We start from the raw sequence: 16,813 nt of genomic DNA on the forward strand, positions 1-16,813 counted from the left end.
TATGGACCTGCCTTGGTACACAGGTGGAACAGAAAAGGGCCTTCACCAGTTACCGCACAGTTTGAAGAGCACAATTTTTTAAAACAAACTTTATAAAAACTTACGAGCTATAGCACTGACAGTGCCCTTCACTGGAAGCACGTGTACTCAATAATTTGGAAGGGTCGGCACAAACCTTTGGCTACGTGGTGTGTATAACAAAATATCTAAAATACCGCAGTCCAAAAAAGCATTATACCAACACGAATTTTCCTTGTATCAAGAACACTCAATTGTAGGCCAATTATACGGCTCCCCGGAACTTCTGGTGTAATAACGGTGATGGACTATTTGGATTTTGTGTACGGAGTGCACTGTGTTTGTACCTGAGCCTCCCACTGAGATATGAACCTATCTGTAATAATCTCCCTCCTTATCAATACAGCGGTGAGTTTCTGCCGGTTAAACAAGTCTATAATTATGGTTACTTTCCATACGATGTTTTATTGCTCCTCGCTCCCCCTTCCCCATGCGCTCATTATCTTTCGCTCGGTTTCAGCCAGTGTTTAGCGGTTCAAATGGGGAGGAATCCGTCTGCTGATCTATAATAATGCCGGTTATTTGTTATGGCGGAACAGCCCCTAATGCGCTGGGAGTCTGTTAGAGGGAAATTAGCGGTGGAATCTCATTTGGTCTAATTAAAGGATAAAAACTGCAAGTACAGTGAAGTTATCTGAGGTTACCTTGTGCCGGTGCCAGGCTGGGACGCCGGAGTTCAGGCTTTCCTTACTGAAGAGGAAAGTAGGCTTTTGTATGTGGAGGCAGAAATCAAGGAACGGGCAGCATTGTGCCTTAGCAGTTATCAGAACGGCCTTACAACACAAGGGTCATCGGTTCGAATGACAACCACAACACGATCAACATGGAGTTTGCATGTTCTCCCTGTGCATGCATGGCTTTCCTTCAGGTACTCGTCCAAACCCCAAAGCAGGGGCGGACTGACAACTTATGGGGGCCCCGGGCAATAGGGGATCATAGTGCCCCTGTGTCCTTGCCCAAACTCAAAAAAGCCTATGAAAAAGGTACCAGGGGCATCTCATGGGGCCCCCTACTGACCCCGGGCCCTCGGGCAGTGCTCGAGTTTCCAAATGGTCAGTCTGCCCCTGCTCCAAAGATATTCTCCCCGATAGGGATAGAGACAGCAAAAATAATTGGGAGTGGGAAAGCTTTGCAACCTCAGCCATGTTTGTTCGGACTTCCAGTCCCAGAGACACCCATTCCACTCTCCACCTATCCTGGTGTCACAAGGACACAAATCTATGGAAGGGCAGCATAGGAGCTTAGTAGATAGCACCCTTGCCTTTCAGCACTAGGGTCAGAGGTACAAATCCCAACCACTGCACTACTTGCATAGAGTTTGCATGTTCTCCCTGTGCTTGTATGGGGACCCACACTCCAAAGCCATGCTGGGAGGTTAATTGGCTGCTGTCCAAATTGGCCTTAGTATGTGAGATAGGGGGAGGCAGAGAGTCCACAGAGCAGTGCCTTCTAAGTGGTCGCCTCAGGGATGCTCTTAGTAGCACATAGGGGTGGGATCCTGAAGGGGTAGGTCCTCTACCCTGATCCCCTGGGACGCAAGGCTCCTGACAGGGACAAAGGGTTTCCTCATGGTCCTCCTAGACAAAAGGCCTGGAGGACCCCTTTCCTTGTGGCTAGCCCTTTGACCTAGTACTTGGTGGTCGGCTACGGCTAGCCACAAGGAAAGGGGTCCACCAGGCCTTTTGGCTAGGTGGACCATGTTGGAAACCCGTTGTCCCTGTCAGGAGCCTTGCGCCCCAGGGGATCAGGGTAGAGGTCCTACCCCTTCGGGGGGTGGACTACAGCACAACCCTAAGTGCACTTATTTGTGTTTTGCACTTGCTCGTTTTTTCATCCACCTATGGGTTTTTTGTTTTTTCACACCTCCGCGGACCCCTACTCTGATCTCCCAGGGCACAAGGCTCCTGACAGGGACAAAGAGTTTCCACATGGTCCACCTAGCCAAAAAGCCTGGCGGACCCCTTTCCTTGTGACTAGCTGAAGCCGACCACCAAGTACTAGGTCAGGGGGCCCTCCCGAAGAGAGACCCCCCAGGGTGAGGGGTTTCCAGGGTAGTCTGGTTGGAGAGGAGACTGGCTGGCAGTTATCTCAGGACTAGTAAGTCCTCATTTATGACCCAGGAATCAGAGGCTCAGAGAGACTTTGGATGGAAACAAGCCTCCAAACCCTGATTACAGGGACTCTTGTCCTGAAGGGGTTAACCGGCTTGCATTGGAGACTTGAAAAGCAGCAGGAAGGAGTCAGCACGTGTCTATGAGGTGGAGTGGAGTCCACAGCTGTGACATTGGGTGAGCTGTATGGCATCTGAGCAAAGGTGTACCTACAGGGGTTGCAATTGAGGCCCACCGTTTCCCTCCCGCAGCTGCTGAAAGACGGTATCTCCTCTTCTCCCACCCATAGGCATTCAGGAGCTGCATAAGGAAAATGGAGTGCAGTGGTTCCTCCATATGCTGCCCCTCCTATCCAGGTCCTGCTGCCCCGGGCCCCTGTGTGCTCCACAGCTCTCCCCTCTCCTGCTGACTGCTACAGAGGATGTTTTCAGGATGGAGATTGAGGAAGGGGGTGGTAAATATGTAATTTACCGGGTCCCTCCTATTCTGAATGAAGAGTCAGTACTGGCGCGACGTCACCACGCAGGAACTGACAGAGCACAGGGTGTGTAGGGCAACCAGTGTCCCTTCTTCTGGGAGGCAGCGCCGCCCCCCATCTCCGATCTGGACAAATGTTGCCCAGCCCTGCTGCCCATCGGAGCCTTCTAATACACAGCGCCATCCACTCCGGTGCGACGTCACCACGCAGGATTCGGCAGAGCACAGGGTGCACAGGACAACCAATGTCCCTTCTTCCGGGATGTTGCTCTTACGTGTCCTGCATACCGACGTTCCCCATGAGGCTTCAGATCTTCAGGCCTGGCTAGAGAAAGGCGCGCCGACAACATTCCAGCGCCTCTCGCACGCCCCGCGCCACCATCCCCCGTTCCAGGTTCCCATTTGTGAACAATGTCCTCGCGCTCCGCTCAGCCGTGTCCTCTATCTGGAAGCGACGCCGCTTCTTCTCCCAGCGACCCCGGAGGAATATCGCATTTAATCATCTTTTGCTTTTTTTTTTTCCCATTTTGAATTGAAATCTGCTTGGTGCAGATAAATGAAATGAGGTCTGTCCCGGTATGACCGACGCACCGCTACCCGTGACTTCGCCGCGCTGCTATCCATGACTTCACCACGCCGCTACCCGTGACTTCACCGCGCCGCTATCTGTGACTTCACCGCGCCGCTAAACATGACCTCCCACTGACACCAATGATGGGGCACTATTCCTCTCACTGACACCAATGATGAGGCACTATTCCTCTCACTGACACCAATGATGAGGCACTATTCCTCTCACTGACACCAATGATGGGGCACTATTCCTCCCACTGACACCAATGATGGGGTACTATTCCTCCCACTGACACCAATGACGGGGCACTATTCCTCCCACTGACACCAATGATGGGGTACTATTCCTCCCACTGACACCAATGATGGGGCACTATTCCTCCCACTGATACCAATGATGGGGCACTATTCCTCCCACTGACACCAATGACGGGGCACTATTCCTCCCACTGACACCAATGATGGGGTACTATTCCTCCCACTGACACCAATGATGGGGCACTATTCCTCCCACTGATACCAATGATGGGGCACTATTCCTCCCACTGACACCAATGATGAGGCACTATTCCTCCCACTGACACCAATGATGGGGTACTATTCCTCCCACTGACACCAATGACGGGGCACTATTCCTCCCACTGACACCAATGATGGGGTACTATTCCTCCCACTGACACCAATGATGGGGCACTATTCCTCTCACTGACACCAATGATGAGGCACTATTCCTCTCACTGACACCAATGATGGGGCACTATTCCTCCCACTGACACCAATGATGGGGCACTATTCCTCCCACTGACACCAATGATGGGGCACTATTCCTCCCACTGACACCAATGATGGGGCACTATTCCTCCCACTGACACCAATGATGGGGCACTATTCCTCCCACTGACACCAATGATGGGGCACTATCCCTCCCACTGACACCAATGATGGGGCACTATTCCTCCCACTGACACCAATGATGGGGCACTATCCCTCCCACTGACACCAATAATGGGGCACTATCCCTCCCACTGACACCAATGATGGGGCTCTATTCCTCCCACTGACACCAATGATGGGGCACTATCCCTCCCACTGACACCAATGATGGGGCACTATTCCTCCCACTGATACCAATGATGGGGCACTATTCCTCCCACTGACACCAATGATGGGGCACTATTCCTCCCACTGACAACAATGATGGGGCACTATTCCTCCCACTGACACCAATGATGGGGCACTATTCCTCCCACTGACACCAATGATGGGGCACTATTCCTCCCACTGACACCAATGATGGGGCACTATTCCTCCCACTGACACCAATGATGGGGCACTATTCCTCCCACTGACACCAATGATGGGGCTCTATTCCTCCCACTGACACCAATGATGGGGCACTATCCCTCCCACTGACACCAATGATGGGGCACTATTCCTCCCACTGATACCAATGATGGGGCACTATTCCTCCCACTGACACCAATGATGGGGCACTATTCCTCCCACTGACACCAATGATGGGGCACTATTCCTCCCACTGACAACAATGATGGGGCACTATTCCTCCCACTGACACCAATGATGGGGCACTATTCCTCCCACTGACACCAATGATGGGGCACTATTCCTCCCACTGACACCAATGATGGGGCACTATTCCTCCCACTGACACCAATGATGGGGCACTATTCCTCCCACTGACACCTATGATGGGGCACTATTCCTCCCACTGACACCAATGATGGCGCACTATTCCTCCCACTGACACCAATGATGGGGCACTATTCCTCCCACTGACACCAATGATGGGGCACTATTCCTCCCACTGACACCAATGATGGGGCACTATTCCTCCCACTGACACCAATGATGGGGCACTATCCCTCCCACGGATGGCGCTTTGTTTCGCTCTAATATAAAAGTGACGCCTCCGGTACCACATTTCCCAATCACAGACCCGGAAGGGTGCTACTTACAGAAGAGGTTGTAGAGTGTGAAGATGAGGAGGAGGAGGAGCGCGCTGGCGTGGGGGGTGTCAGCCGAGCTGCAGTCCACTTTGCCTTTTTTGCACAAGCACACTTGGATGGTCAGGTCGGTGCTGTAGGAGAGCGGCGGCTTCCCGGCGTCCGTCACCACCAGCGGCACGTTGTAGTTGTTCTTCTTCAGGTTCTGCAGCAGGCTGACCTGTGCGTGGGTGCCTGGAAGAAACCGCACCTCCATTAATGAATATACAAGAAGGGTCCGCCATTCCTGCTCTGCCCTCATGTCATGGGGGGGCCAACTCCCCCCCCCTTCCCCCCCCCTTCTGATTTTTTTTTTTTTTAAAGTTTTTCATCCTCACCTATTGACCTTTGTTCATGTTCTTTTTTTTTTTTTGCACTGCTGCGCTCTTCTTCCCCCCCCCCCCCCCCCCCAGTCTACCGACTGCTGAGATCTGCGAATGGAGGAGGTGTGCCTGTGTGTACAGCAGGGGGCGTAGGAGAGCTATAACCCGGTGAATGCTGCAAGTCGGACGCAGAGCAGCTCACAGCAACCTCAGACACAGGAGAAGGAGTTCGACTTTATTTATTACAGGAACTCCAGAAAGAAAAAAAGCATTTACAAACGGTTGGCTTACAAATGGTTAAAATGTTACTAAACTTTTTTTTTTGTTGTTCCTCCGACCAATTCTGCTATTTTTCTCTTTAAATGTTAAAATAATCATTTATTTGCTAAAAAAAAAATTACTCAGAACCCCCCAAACATATAAATATATAACCCTGGAGAATAAAATGGCGGTTGTGCCCTCTTGACCCCCCTGTACTGTGCCCTCCTAACCCCCCCTGTGCTGTGCCCTCCTGACCCCCCTGTACTGTGCCCTCCTGACCCCCCCTGTACTGTGCCCTCCTGACCCCCCCCTGTACTGTGCCCTCCTGACCCCCCTGTACTGTGCCCTCCTGACCCCCCTGTACTGTGCCCTCCTGACCCCCCCTGTACTGTGCCCTCCTGACCCCCCCTGTACTGTGCCCTCCTGACCCCCCTGTACTGTGCCTTCCTGACCCCCCTGTACTGTGCCCTCCTGACCCCCCTGTACTGTGCCCTCCTGACTCCTCCTCTGTACTGTGCCCATCTGACTCCCCCTGTACTGTGCCCTCCTGACCCCCCCTGTACTGTGCCCTCCTGACCTCCCCTGTACTGTGCTCTTCTGACCCCCCTGTACTGTGCCCTCCTGACTCCCCCTGTACTGTGCCCTCCTGACCCCCCCCCCTGTACTGTGCCCTCCTGACCCCCCCTGTACTGTGCCCTCCTGACTCCCCCTGTACTGTGCCCTCCTGACCCCCCCCCTGTACTGTGCCCTCCTGACCCCCCCCCCTGTACTGTGCCCTCCTGACTCCCCCTGTACTGTGCCCTCCTGACCCCCCTGTACTGTGCCCTCCTGACCCCCCCTGTACTGTGCTCTCCTGACCCTCCCCCTGTACTGTGCTCTCCTGACCCCCCTGTACTGTGCCCCCCTGACTCCTCCTGTACTGGAGGCGGTCACATGACCCTAAAACCCCACCCACCTACTGGCTTCTGAAACTCTTATAGGGCCAGGAGGCTCCGGCGCTAAGAGGTTAACCTACCGTATAGTTACACTTTAGGTGTTTTATGGGTATAGCTGAAAAAAAAAAGTTTCCTCTGAGCTGCACTGTACATGGGAGGTGAACATGGGCGGTGAACATGGGCGGTGTACCTGGGTGGTGTACATGGGCGGTGTACCTGGGCGGTGTACCTGGGTGGTGTACATGGGCGGTGTACCTGGGGGATGCACATGGGAGGTGCACATGGGAGGTGTACCTGGGCGGTGTACATGGGTGGTGTACATGGGCGGTGTACATGGGAGATGTTCCTTGGCGGTGTACCTGGGGGGTGTACCTGGGCGGTGTACCTGGGTGGTGTACATGGGTGGCGTACCTGGGGGGTGTACCTGGGCGGTGTACATGGGTGGTGTATATAGGCAGTATACCTGGGTAGTGTACATGGGCGGTATACCTGGGCGGTGTACCTGGGTGGTGTACATGGGCGGTGTACCTGGGTGGTGTACCTGGGTGGTGTACATGGGCGGTGTACCTGGGTGGTGTATCTGGGTGGTGTACATGGGCGGTGTACATGGGCGGTGTACATGGGTGGTGTACATGGGCGGTGTACCTGGGTGGTGTACCTGGGTGGTGTACCTGGGTGGTGTACATGGGCGGTGTACCTGGGTGGTGTACCTGGGTGGTGTACATGGGCGGTGTACCTGGGCGGTGTACCTGGGTGGTGTACATGGGCGGTGTACATGGGCGGTGTACCTGGGTGATGTACCTGGGGTGTGTACATGGGCGGTGTACCTGGGTGGTGTACCTGGGTGGTGTACCTGGGGTGTGTACATGGGCGGTGTACCTGGGTGGTGTACCTGGGTGGTGTACATGGGCGGTGTACATGGGCGGTGTACCTGGGTGGTGTACCTGGGGTGTGTACATGGGCGGTGTACCTGGGTGGTGTACCTGGGTGGTGTACATGGGCGGTGTACATGGGCGGTGTACCTGGGTGGTGTACCTGGGGTGTGTACATGGGCGGTGTACCTGGGCGGTGTACATGGGTGGTGTACCTTGGCGGTGTACATGGGGGGGTCCGCCAATGACCGCTTTGTGTGGATGGCATTTGCGATGCAGATTCTGAGTCCCAGCAGGCCCTTTCCCGGGTGATCTCAGTACACAACTCACCGTTTAGTTGGGTGATCTTCCAGGCAGGGCTGGCTTGCTTGCCCAGGTCGAATTTGAAGGGATCGGAGTTCGGATGAAGATCGCGGTCCCACGCTACCAGAGTAATCACGTTGAGGTCTTTGGAGTCTTCGCACATCTTGGCCGAGGTTGGGTTGATGTATGGCGCGTTGTCATTAACGTCTTCTAATGTAATTTGTAATGTCCCTGTGCCGGTAGCTGGAGGAGTGCCTGGAGGAGAGACATGGACGTGCATTAAATACGGGAACGCAATCTCTCCGCCTGCCAAGTACACAGAGATTGCGCATTTTGTGCCGTGTTAATTGCCAGGTTGTGTGAAGTGAGGAACAATATATTCGCTCTATCGGTGCTTTCTACTAATCCTCTCACATTCGGGGCTGTTCTAAAGTTTGTTCTAAAGGGCTTGTTCCCATTAGCAGTTGAGGGGCGGTAAAAGCCCACAGTTAATCTTTGATACATTACCGGGTACTTCTACTGTTTGCTGCCTTCCCTGACCTTTGCTACAGTTAATGGACTCTTCTCCTGCCCATCTTGACTTTGGCTACATTACTGAGTATTTCAACAGTTGGCTGCCTGCCCTGACAGGCCCCCAGTAACAATAGATCTACCACAGCAACGATAGACCCCCCAGTAACAATAGATCTACCACAGCAACGATAGACCCCCCAGTAACAATAGATCTACCACAGCAACGATAGACCCCCCAGTAACAATAGATCTACCACAGCAACAATAGATATACCGCAGCAACAAAAGACCCCTTCCAGTAACAATAGATATACCACAGCAACAATAGACCCCTTCCAGTAACAATAGATATACCACAGCAACAATAGACCCCTGCCAGCAATAAGAGATCTACCGCAGCAACGATAGACCCCTTCCAGTAACAATAGATCTACCACAGCAACAATAGATATACCGCAGCAACAAAAGACAACTTCCAGTAACAATAGATATACCACAGCAACAATAGACCCCTTCCAGTAACAATAGATATACCACAGCAACAATAGACCCCTGCCAGCAATAAGAGATCTACCGCAGCAACGATAGACCCCTTCCAGTAACAATAGATCTACCACAGCAACAATAGACCCCTGCCAGCAACAATAGATCTACCGCAGCAACAATAGACCCCTTCCAGTAACAATAGATCTACCACAGCAACAATAGACCCCTTCCAGTAACAATAGATCTACCACAGCAACAATAGACCCCTTCCCGTAACAATAGATCTACCACAGCAACAATAGACCCCTTCCAGTAACAATTGAGTGCCCAGCAGCCAACAACAATAGTAGATCCCTTAGATCAACACCTGACCCCCAGCAATAATAGATCCACCGCCAGCAACAATAGATCCCAGAGTGCCAATAAACCCCCAGTAGCCAGAAACAATAGACCCTCCAGCTCACCCAACCACTCCATTACATACATTCACTTCTGGAGATGCCAGAACTGCGTTCCTCCATCTTCCTGCTAAGAAAAAGCCCTGTGTACATGGATATAGGAAATGGTATTGACACCCACGCAGGTTGAATTGGGTGGACTGGTGTCTTTATTCAACCTTACCAACTATGCAACTGCACGATATTGCCCGAAGTATTGTCTCTGCCCTCCCAATCATGTGATTCCGGAGATCCAATCCCCTCCCAATCATGTGATTCAGGTGTTCCAATCCCCTCCCAATCATGTGATTCAGGTGTTCCAATCCCCTCCATGGACACAGGTGTATACATTCAAGCTCCTAGGCATGCAGACGGCTTCTACAAACATTGATGAAAGAATGGGTCGCTCTCAGGAGCTCAGTGACTCCAAGCGTGGTCCCGTGATAGGTGGCCACCTGGGCAATAAGTCCATCCGTGACATTTCCTGGCTACTAAATATTCCACGCTCAACTGTTAGTGGGATTATAACAAAGTGGAAGCAACTGGGAACAACAGCCACTCAGCCACCAAGTGGTAGGCCACGTCACATGACAGGGCGGGGTCAGCGCATGCTGAAGCGCACAGTGCGCAGAAGTCGCCAACTGTCTGCAGAGTCAATAGCTAAAGACCTCCAAACTTGGTGTGGCCTTCAGATGAGCCCAACAACAGTGCGTAGAGAGCTTCATGGAATGGGTTTCCATGGCCGAGCAGCTGAATCCAAGCCTTCCATCACCAAGTGCAATGCAAAGCGTCGGATGCCGTGGTGTAAAGCACGCCGCCACTGGACTCTAGAGCAGTGGAGGCATGTTCTCTGGATTGACCAATCATGCTTCTCTGTCTGGCAATCCGATGGACATGTCTGGGTTTGGCGGTTGCCAGGAGAACGGTGCTTGCCTGACTGCATTGTGCCAAGTGTAAAGTTTGGTGGAGGGGGGATTATGGTGTGGGGCTGTTTTTCAGGGGTTGGGCTTGGCCCCCTAGTTCCAGTGAAGGGAACTCTTAAGGTGACATTCTGGACAATTTGATGCTCCCAACTTTGTGGGAAGAGTTTGGGGTTGGCCCCTTCCTGTTCCAACATGACTGCCCACCAGTGCACAAAGCAAGGTCCATAAAGACATGGGGAGCCAGTTTGGGGTGGAGGAACTTGACTGTCCTGCACAGAGTCCTGACCTCAACCCCATAGAACACCTTTGGGATGAATTAGAGCGGAGACTGCGAGCCAGGCCTCCTCCCCCGACATCAGTGCCTGACCTGACAAATGTGCTTCTGGAAGAATGGTCCAACCTTCCCATAGACACCCTCCTAAACCTTGTGGACGGCCTTCCCAGAAGAGTTGAAGCTGTTATAGCTGCAAAGGGCGGGGCCAACTCAATATTGAACCCTACGGACTAAGACTGGGAGGCCATTAAAGGTCATGTGCGTGGAAAGGGCGGGGCCAACTCAATATTGAACCCTACAGACTAAGACTGGGGGGGCCATGAAAGGTCATGTGCGTGGAAAGGGCGGGGCCAACTCAATATTGAACCGTACGGACTAAGACTGGGGCGCCATTAAAGGTCATGTGTGTGGAAAGGGCGGGGCCAACTCAATATTGAACCCTACAGACTAAGACTGGGGGGGCCATGAAAGGTCATGTGCATGGAAAGGGCGGGGCCAACTCAATATTGAACCCTACGGACTAAGACTGGGGTGGCCATGAAAGGTCATGTGCGAGGAAAGGGCGGGGCCAACTCAATATTGAACCCTATGGACTAAGACTGGGGGGCCATTAAAGGTCATGTGTGTGGAAAGGGCGGGGCCAACTCAATATTGAACCCTAAGGACTAAGACTGGGGGGGCCATGAAAGGTCATGTGCGTGGAAAGGGCGGGGCAAACTCAATATTGAACCCTACGGACTAAGACTGGGGGGCCAAGAAAGGTCATGTGCGTGGAAAGGGCGGGGCCAACTCAATATTGAACCCTACGGATTAAGACTGGGGGGCCATTAAAGGTCATGTGTGTGGAAAGTCCGGCGGCCCAATACTGCAGGCAGGGGCGGACTGACCATTTGGAAACTTGGGCACTGCCCGAGGGCCCGGGGTCAGTAGGGGACCACATGAGATGCCCCTGGTACCTTTTTCATAGGCTTTTTTGAGTTTGGGCATGGACACAGGGGCCCCATGATCCCCTATTGCCCGGGGGCCCCCATGAGTTGTCATTCCGCCCCTGACTGTGGGCAAGTACTAATTCCCATTTTTATATCAAGTAACTAACACCTCAAAGGGACAATCAATCTGTTCCTAGTTTTCCGAAGGCTTAAAAAAAAAAAAAACCCTCCACTTTGGCGCCGCGCCATCTTCTGTTTGAAAAATAAGAGCGACTTTGAAAAGCAAAAAAAAAAAAAAGAGCTAAATTTCAATAAATGAGCGTGAGCTTCGGATTCCATTAACGGCGTTCGCGGAAAACAAGTTGATGTGACAAGCGATAGGAACGGTGACACTCCATCCATTCCAATCAGCCGATCCGGCAAACGCCGACTCCACTTCCTATTGTGTCTGAAACTTCTCCACCCGCTTCACTCTCCGCAGCTTCTTTAATGAAAAATAAATTATTTTTCACTTTTGATTGGTCTAATTGAATTTGTAATACGAATCCGGCGCCTTCCTTGAATCTTGATGTATTATTAAGAAAAAAAAAAAAAAAAGCGTCGGGCGCGGAATGGGATGAAAAACACAATGGGGCGTTTGAAATATGATCACAAAAGTCAGCCTTTCATGCATCTAATTAAATTGCTGACTTTAATTCCGAACGCATTATTTCCCGGCCGGACTGATCGTGTCGCAGCCGCGCCGTTATCTTCTTTATTCCCCAGACAGTGATATTCAAATAAAAATGGAAAGAAATGAAAAAAAAAAAAAAGACATTTTGAAATTAAGAAACTGTCAGCACTTGTGTTTGGTTTTTTTGTTTTCCTGCCATGTAAATGGATATTTTTACTGCTTAGAGACTGTAATCTATTAGTAACGGAATAAACAGATTTAGCTGGGAATTTATCAGAACTGCAGCAGACAGAATCCAGAGCAGCCTGGCAGCCAATCAGCTTCTAGCCTCAGCTTGCTCAGTTAAGCTTTGAGAATGAAAGCTAAAAGCTGATTGGCTACCATGCACACCTGCTCCAGTTCACTATATCCGCTCTCCCCGGACCCTGCATTCACTATATCCGCTCTCCCTGGACCCTGCATTCACTATATCCGCTCTCCCTGGACCCCGCATTCACTATATCCGCTCTCCCCGGACCCCGCATTCCCTATATCCGCTCTCCCCGGACCCCGCATTCGCTATATCCGCTCTCCCCGGACCCCGCATTCGCTATATCCGCTCTCCCGGGACCCCGCATTCACTATATCCGCTCTCCCCGTACCCCGCATTCGCTGTATCCGCTCTCCCCGGACCCCGCATTCGCTGTATCCGCTCTCCCCGGACCCCGCATTCGCTATATCCTCTCTCCCCGGACCCCGCATTCCCTATATCCTCTCTCCCCGGATCCCGCATTCACTATATCCGCTCTCCCCGGACCCCGCATTCACTATATCCGCTCTCCCCGGACCCCGCATTCACTATATCCCCTCTCCCCGGACCCCGCATTTGCTATATCCGCTCTCCCAGGACCCCGCATTTGCTATATCCGCTCTCCCAGGACCCCGCATTCGCTATATGCGCTCTCCCCTGACCCCGCATTCACTATATCCGCTCTCCCCGGACCCCGCATTCACTATATCCGCTCTCCCCGGACCCCGCATTCACTATATCCGCTCTCCCCGGACCCCGCATTCACTATATCCATGTACACCCCGCACATCTACTACACCCCGTACACCCCATACACCTCCTACACCCCGTACATCTCCTACACCACGTACATCCCATAAATCCCGCACACCGTGTTCATCCCCTACATCCCGTACACCCCGAACATCCCGTACACCCCGAACATCCCGTACATCCTGCACACCACGCACATCCCACACATCCTATACATCTCGTACATCCCACACATCCTGTAGATCCCATACACCCCATACATCCCATACACCCTGTACATCCCGCACTTCCCACACATCCCATACACCCTGTACATCCCCTATATCCAGTACACCCCATATATCCTGCACATCCCGTACATCCCATACACCCCGTACATCCCGCACATCCTGTACATCCTGCACACCACGCACATCTCGTACATCCCGTACATCCCATACATCCCATACACCCTGTACATCCCGCACATCCCCTACATCCAGTACATCCCGTATGGCAAGCAGATCTTTTGTCAGGTCTGCAGGAGACCTGCATGGCGCCAGCGATCTACTGATCCCTGGTCTAATGCTTTTCAGGCTCCTGCATTTATTATATTTGTCCAAAAGGTAAACTTATCCTTTAAACTGTAAAATCCATGTGGAGTGAAAAACAAATGTGGCCGAACTAACAAAAATGGCCGCTGATCCAACACAGACTCGGCAGTGTGACGCCAGCACATCAGGCCTCCTCTAACACGTTTCATGCACATGCGCGTCTTAAAAGGGATACACCCCAAAACCACCAAAAGAAAGCTCTATTTGTGTTAAAAAAATGATGTAAATTTTAGTACAGCGTTGCATGACCGAACAGTAAAGTTAATTACCAATTAAAGTAGTGCAGTGCTGAATAGCAAAGAAATTGCCCCGATCATGAAGGGGGGGGTAAAACCTTCTGGAGCTGAAGTGGTTAAACATTCATGAACACATGCCCCAGGAAGGAACACATGCCCACATCTCAGTCCAGGAAGGAGGTGCAGACGATGCCTGAACAGAAATGGCTCCGTCCTTCCAGAGCAGATGAAGGCATCGTCAGGAGGAGTTCTGTGATCTCTATGATGGGAATACATGGCTGGAAGTGGCACACGGACACGTTACTTAGCATGCACTTAACATGAAAAAAAAGCACATCTGATAGTTGATCCACTTTAATTAAATCCGACTCGATTGTTCTTCAAGCCGTTCAAAGTGTTTGTTTTGCATGCGGGTCGCGTCTGTCGCCGTACTTTGATGAAGGGTCCCTGCAGGGTGTGTGATGCTCGTTCGCTCCTTGATGTTTCTTCGATGTGCTTGAATAAAAACGCGTACCTGACAAAAGGAAGTCTGCTGTGCCGGCAAGACCTTGTTCTCTATCGCATGGGAAGGCGACATCCATCCAACAAAGTGCCAGCAGTTGTAGGGGGTTTGATGTGCCGGACCTTTTATGTCACTTTGCTGCTTGAAAACCAAAGCAACCGCAATACAGGAGAGTGGGGTGGGGGTGGGGGCAATGACTGCTCAGTTGGGACGCGGAAGTGAAACGCGTGTCCGGAACCTTCAATGTTACATAGTTATATAGTTACATAGTTATATAGTTACATAATTAGTTACATAGTTATATAGTTACATAATTAGTTACATAGTTATATAGTTAAGTAGTTACATAGTTATATAGTTACATAATTAGTTACATAGTTATATTCTTATATAGTTATATAATTAGTTACATAGTTATATAGTTAAGTAGTTATATAGTTATATAGTTACATAATTAGTTACATAGTTATATTCTTATATAGTTATATAATTAGTTACATAGTTATATAGTTAAGTAGTTATATAGTTACATAGTTATATAGTTACATAATTAGTTACATAGTTATATAGTTACATAGTTATATAGTTACATAATTAGTTACATAGTTATATAGTTACATAATTAGTTACATAGTTATATAGTTAAGTAGTTACATAGTTATATAGTTACATAATTAGTTACATAGTTATATTCTTATATAGTTATATAGTTACATAATTAGTTACATAGTTATATAGTTAAGTAGTTACATAGTTATATAGTTACATAATTAGTTACATAGTTATATTCTTATATAGTTATATAGTTACATAATTAGTTACATAGTTATATAGTTAAGTAGTTATATAGTTACATAGTTATATAGTTACATAATTAGTTACATAGTTATATAGTTACATAGTTATATTCTTATATAGTTATATAGTTACATAATTAGTTACATAGTTATATGGTTACATAGTTACATAATTAGTTACATACTTATATAGGTATATAGTTACATAGTTATATAGTTGCATAATTAGTTACATAGTTATATAGTTAGATAATTAGTTACATAGTTATATAGTTACATAGTTATATAGTTGCATAATTAGTTACATAGTTATATAGTTACATAATTAGTTACATAATTATATAGTTACATAGTTACATAATTAGTTTCATAGTTATATAGTTACATAGTTATATAGTTATATAGTTACATAATTAGTTTCATAGTTATATAGTTACATAGTTATATAGTTATATAGTTACATAATTAGTTGCATAGTTATATTGTTACATAATTAGTTACATAGTTATATAGTTACATAGTTATATAGTTACATAGTTATATAGTTACATAGTTATATAGTTATATAGTTGCATAATTAGTTACATAGTTATATAGTTATATTTCCTTCAAAAGCATTTAACAGGTAAAATTGCCCAAAGTTATCCTGAACCTAATGAATTATGATCTCTTCTTCATATCTTCCATTAAACTTCAATCATTTCTTTTTGTCTATCCTATTATACCTGATGATATTTGATGCCCATTATATCCTCTACAACTGTTTTGGACGTGTAGGTCAATTAAGATCTTTTTTTTAGGTCATTTTCTCCTAGCTCCGTGAGCTAGGATATATTGTATTGGATATATTAAAGTTGTTTGATAATTGTATATTTTTCCTTTGATATATCTCTAGACTGCCTCGGCGGTAGAATTTTCTTAAAAAAAAAATCCCCCCTGAAGAAGCCCATGAGGGCGAAACATGTAGGGAGTATCTACAATTACATAACCAAGTTTGAATCTCAGTTTTACTCTTAGTACTGAAATTGTTTTTTATGTTTCTGTATTTTCTTTTCCTTTTGTGTTTTTTACAAAAATACGAAATAAAAATGATATAACTTTTTAATATGTTTTGTATTTATGTTCATGCACCCTGAAAGTCCCATCTTCTCTACTGAATATTTGCAACTTTAGGGATGTGGTGCAATAATCATATGTGGTCTCTCGCTCGCCACTTCACTGTTACCTTTTATTTAGTTACATAGTTACATAGTTAGTCTGGCTGAAAAAAGACAAAAGTCCATCCAGTTCAAGCAAAAAAAAAAGTTATAATCCTCCACCCACAGTTGATCCAGAGGAAGGCAAAAAGCAACCCAGCAAAGCACGATCCAATTTGCTCCTGCAGGGAAACAAATTCCTTCTGATCCCCCGAGAGGCAATCGGATATTCCCAAAGTGATACCAAATAACAAAGCGGTATTAAACCCAAAAGCA

The 16,813-nt window shown here is 48.8% G+C and overlaps 1 protein-coding gene across 1 annotated transcript in view; it reads right to left on the reverse strand.

Annotated features, from left to right (window-relative positions):
• Positions 1-16,813, reverse strand: part of CDH13 (cadherin 13) — a 159,743-nt gene that overhangs the window by 15,688 nt on the left and 127,242 nt on the right. Inside the window, exons 5-6 of the mRNA XM_089660802.1 lie at positions 7,964-8,191; positions 5,216-5,437 (exon numbers count right to left, since the gene is read on the reverse strand). Coding sequence (XP_089516928.1) covers positions 5,216-5,437; positions 7,964-8,191 — 450 coding nt within the window. The remainder of the gene's footprint in view (positions 1-5,215; positions 5,438-7,963; positions 8,192-16,813) is intronic.

The sequence above is a fragment of the Staurois parvus genome, unplaced genomic scaffold (genome assembly GCF_062004578.1).
Source record: "Staurois parvus isolate SC_StPar_1 unplaced genomic scaffold, SC_StPar_1.0 ptg001278l, whole genome shotgun sequence".
Classification (NCBI taxonomy): Eukaryota; Metazoa; Chordata; class Amphibia; order Anura; family Ranidae; genus Staurois; species Staurois parvus.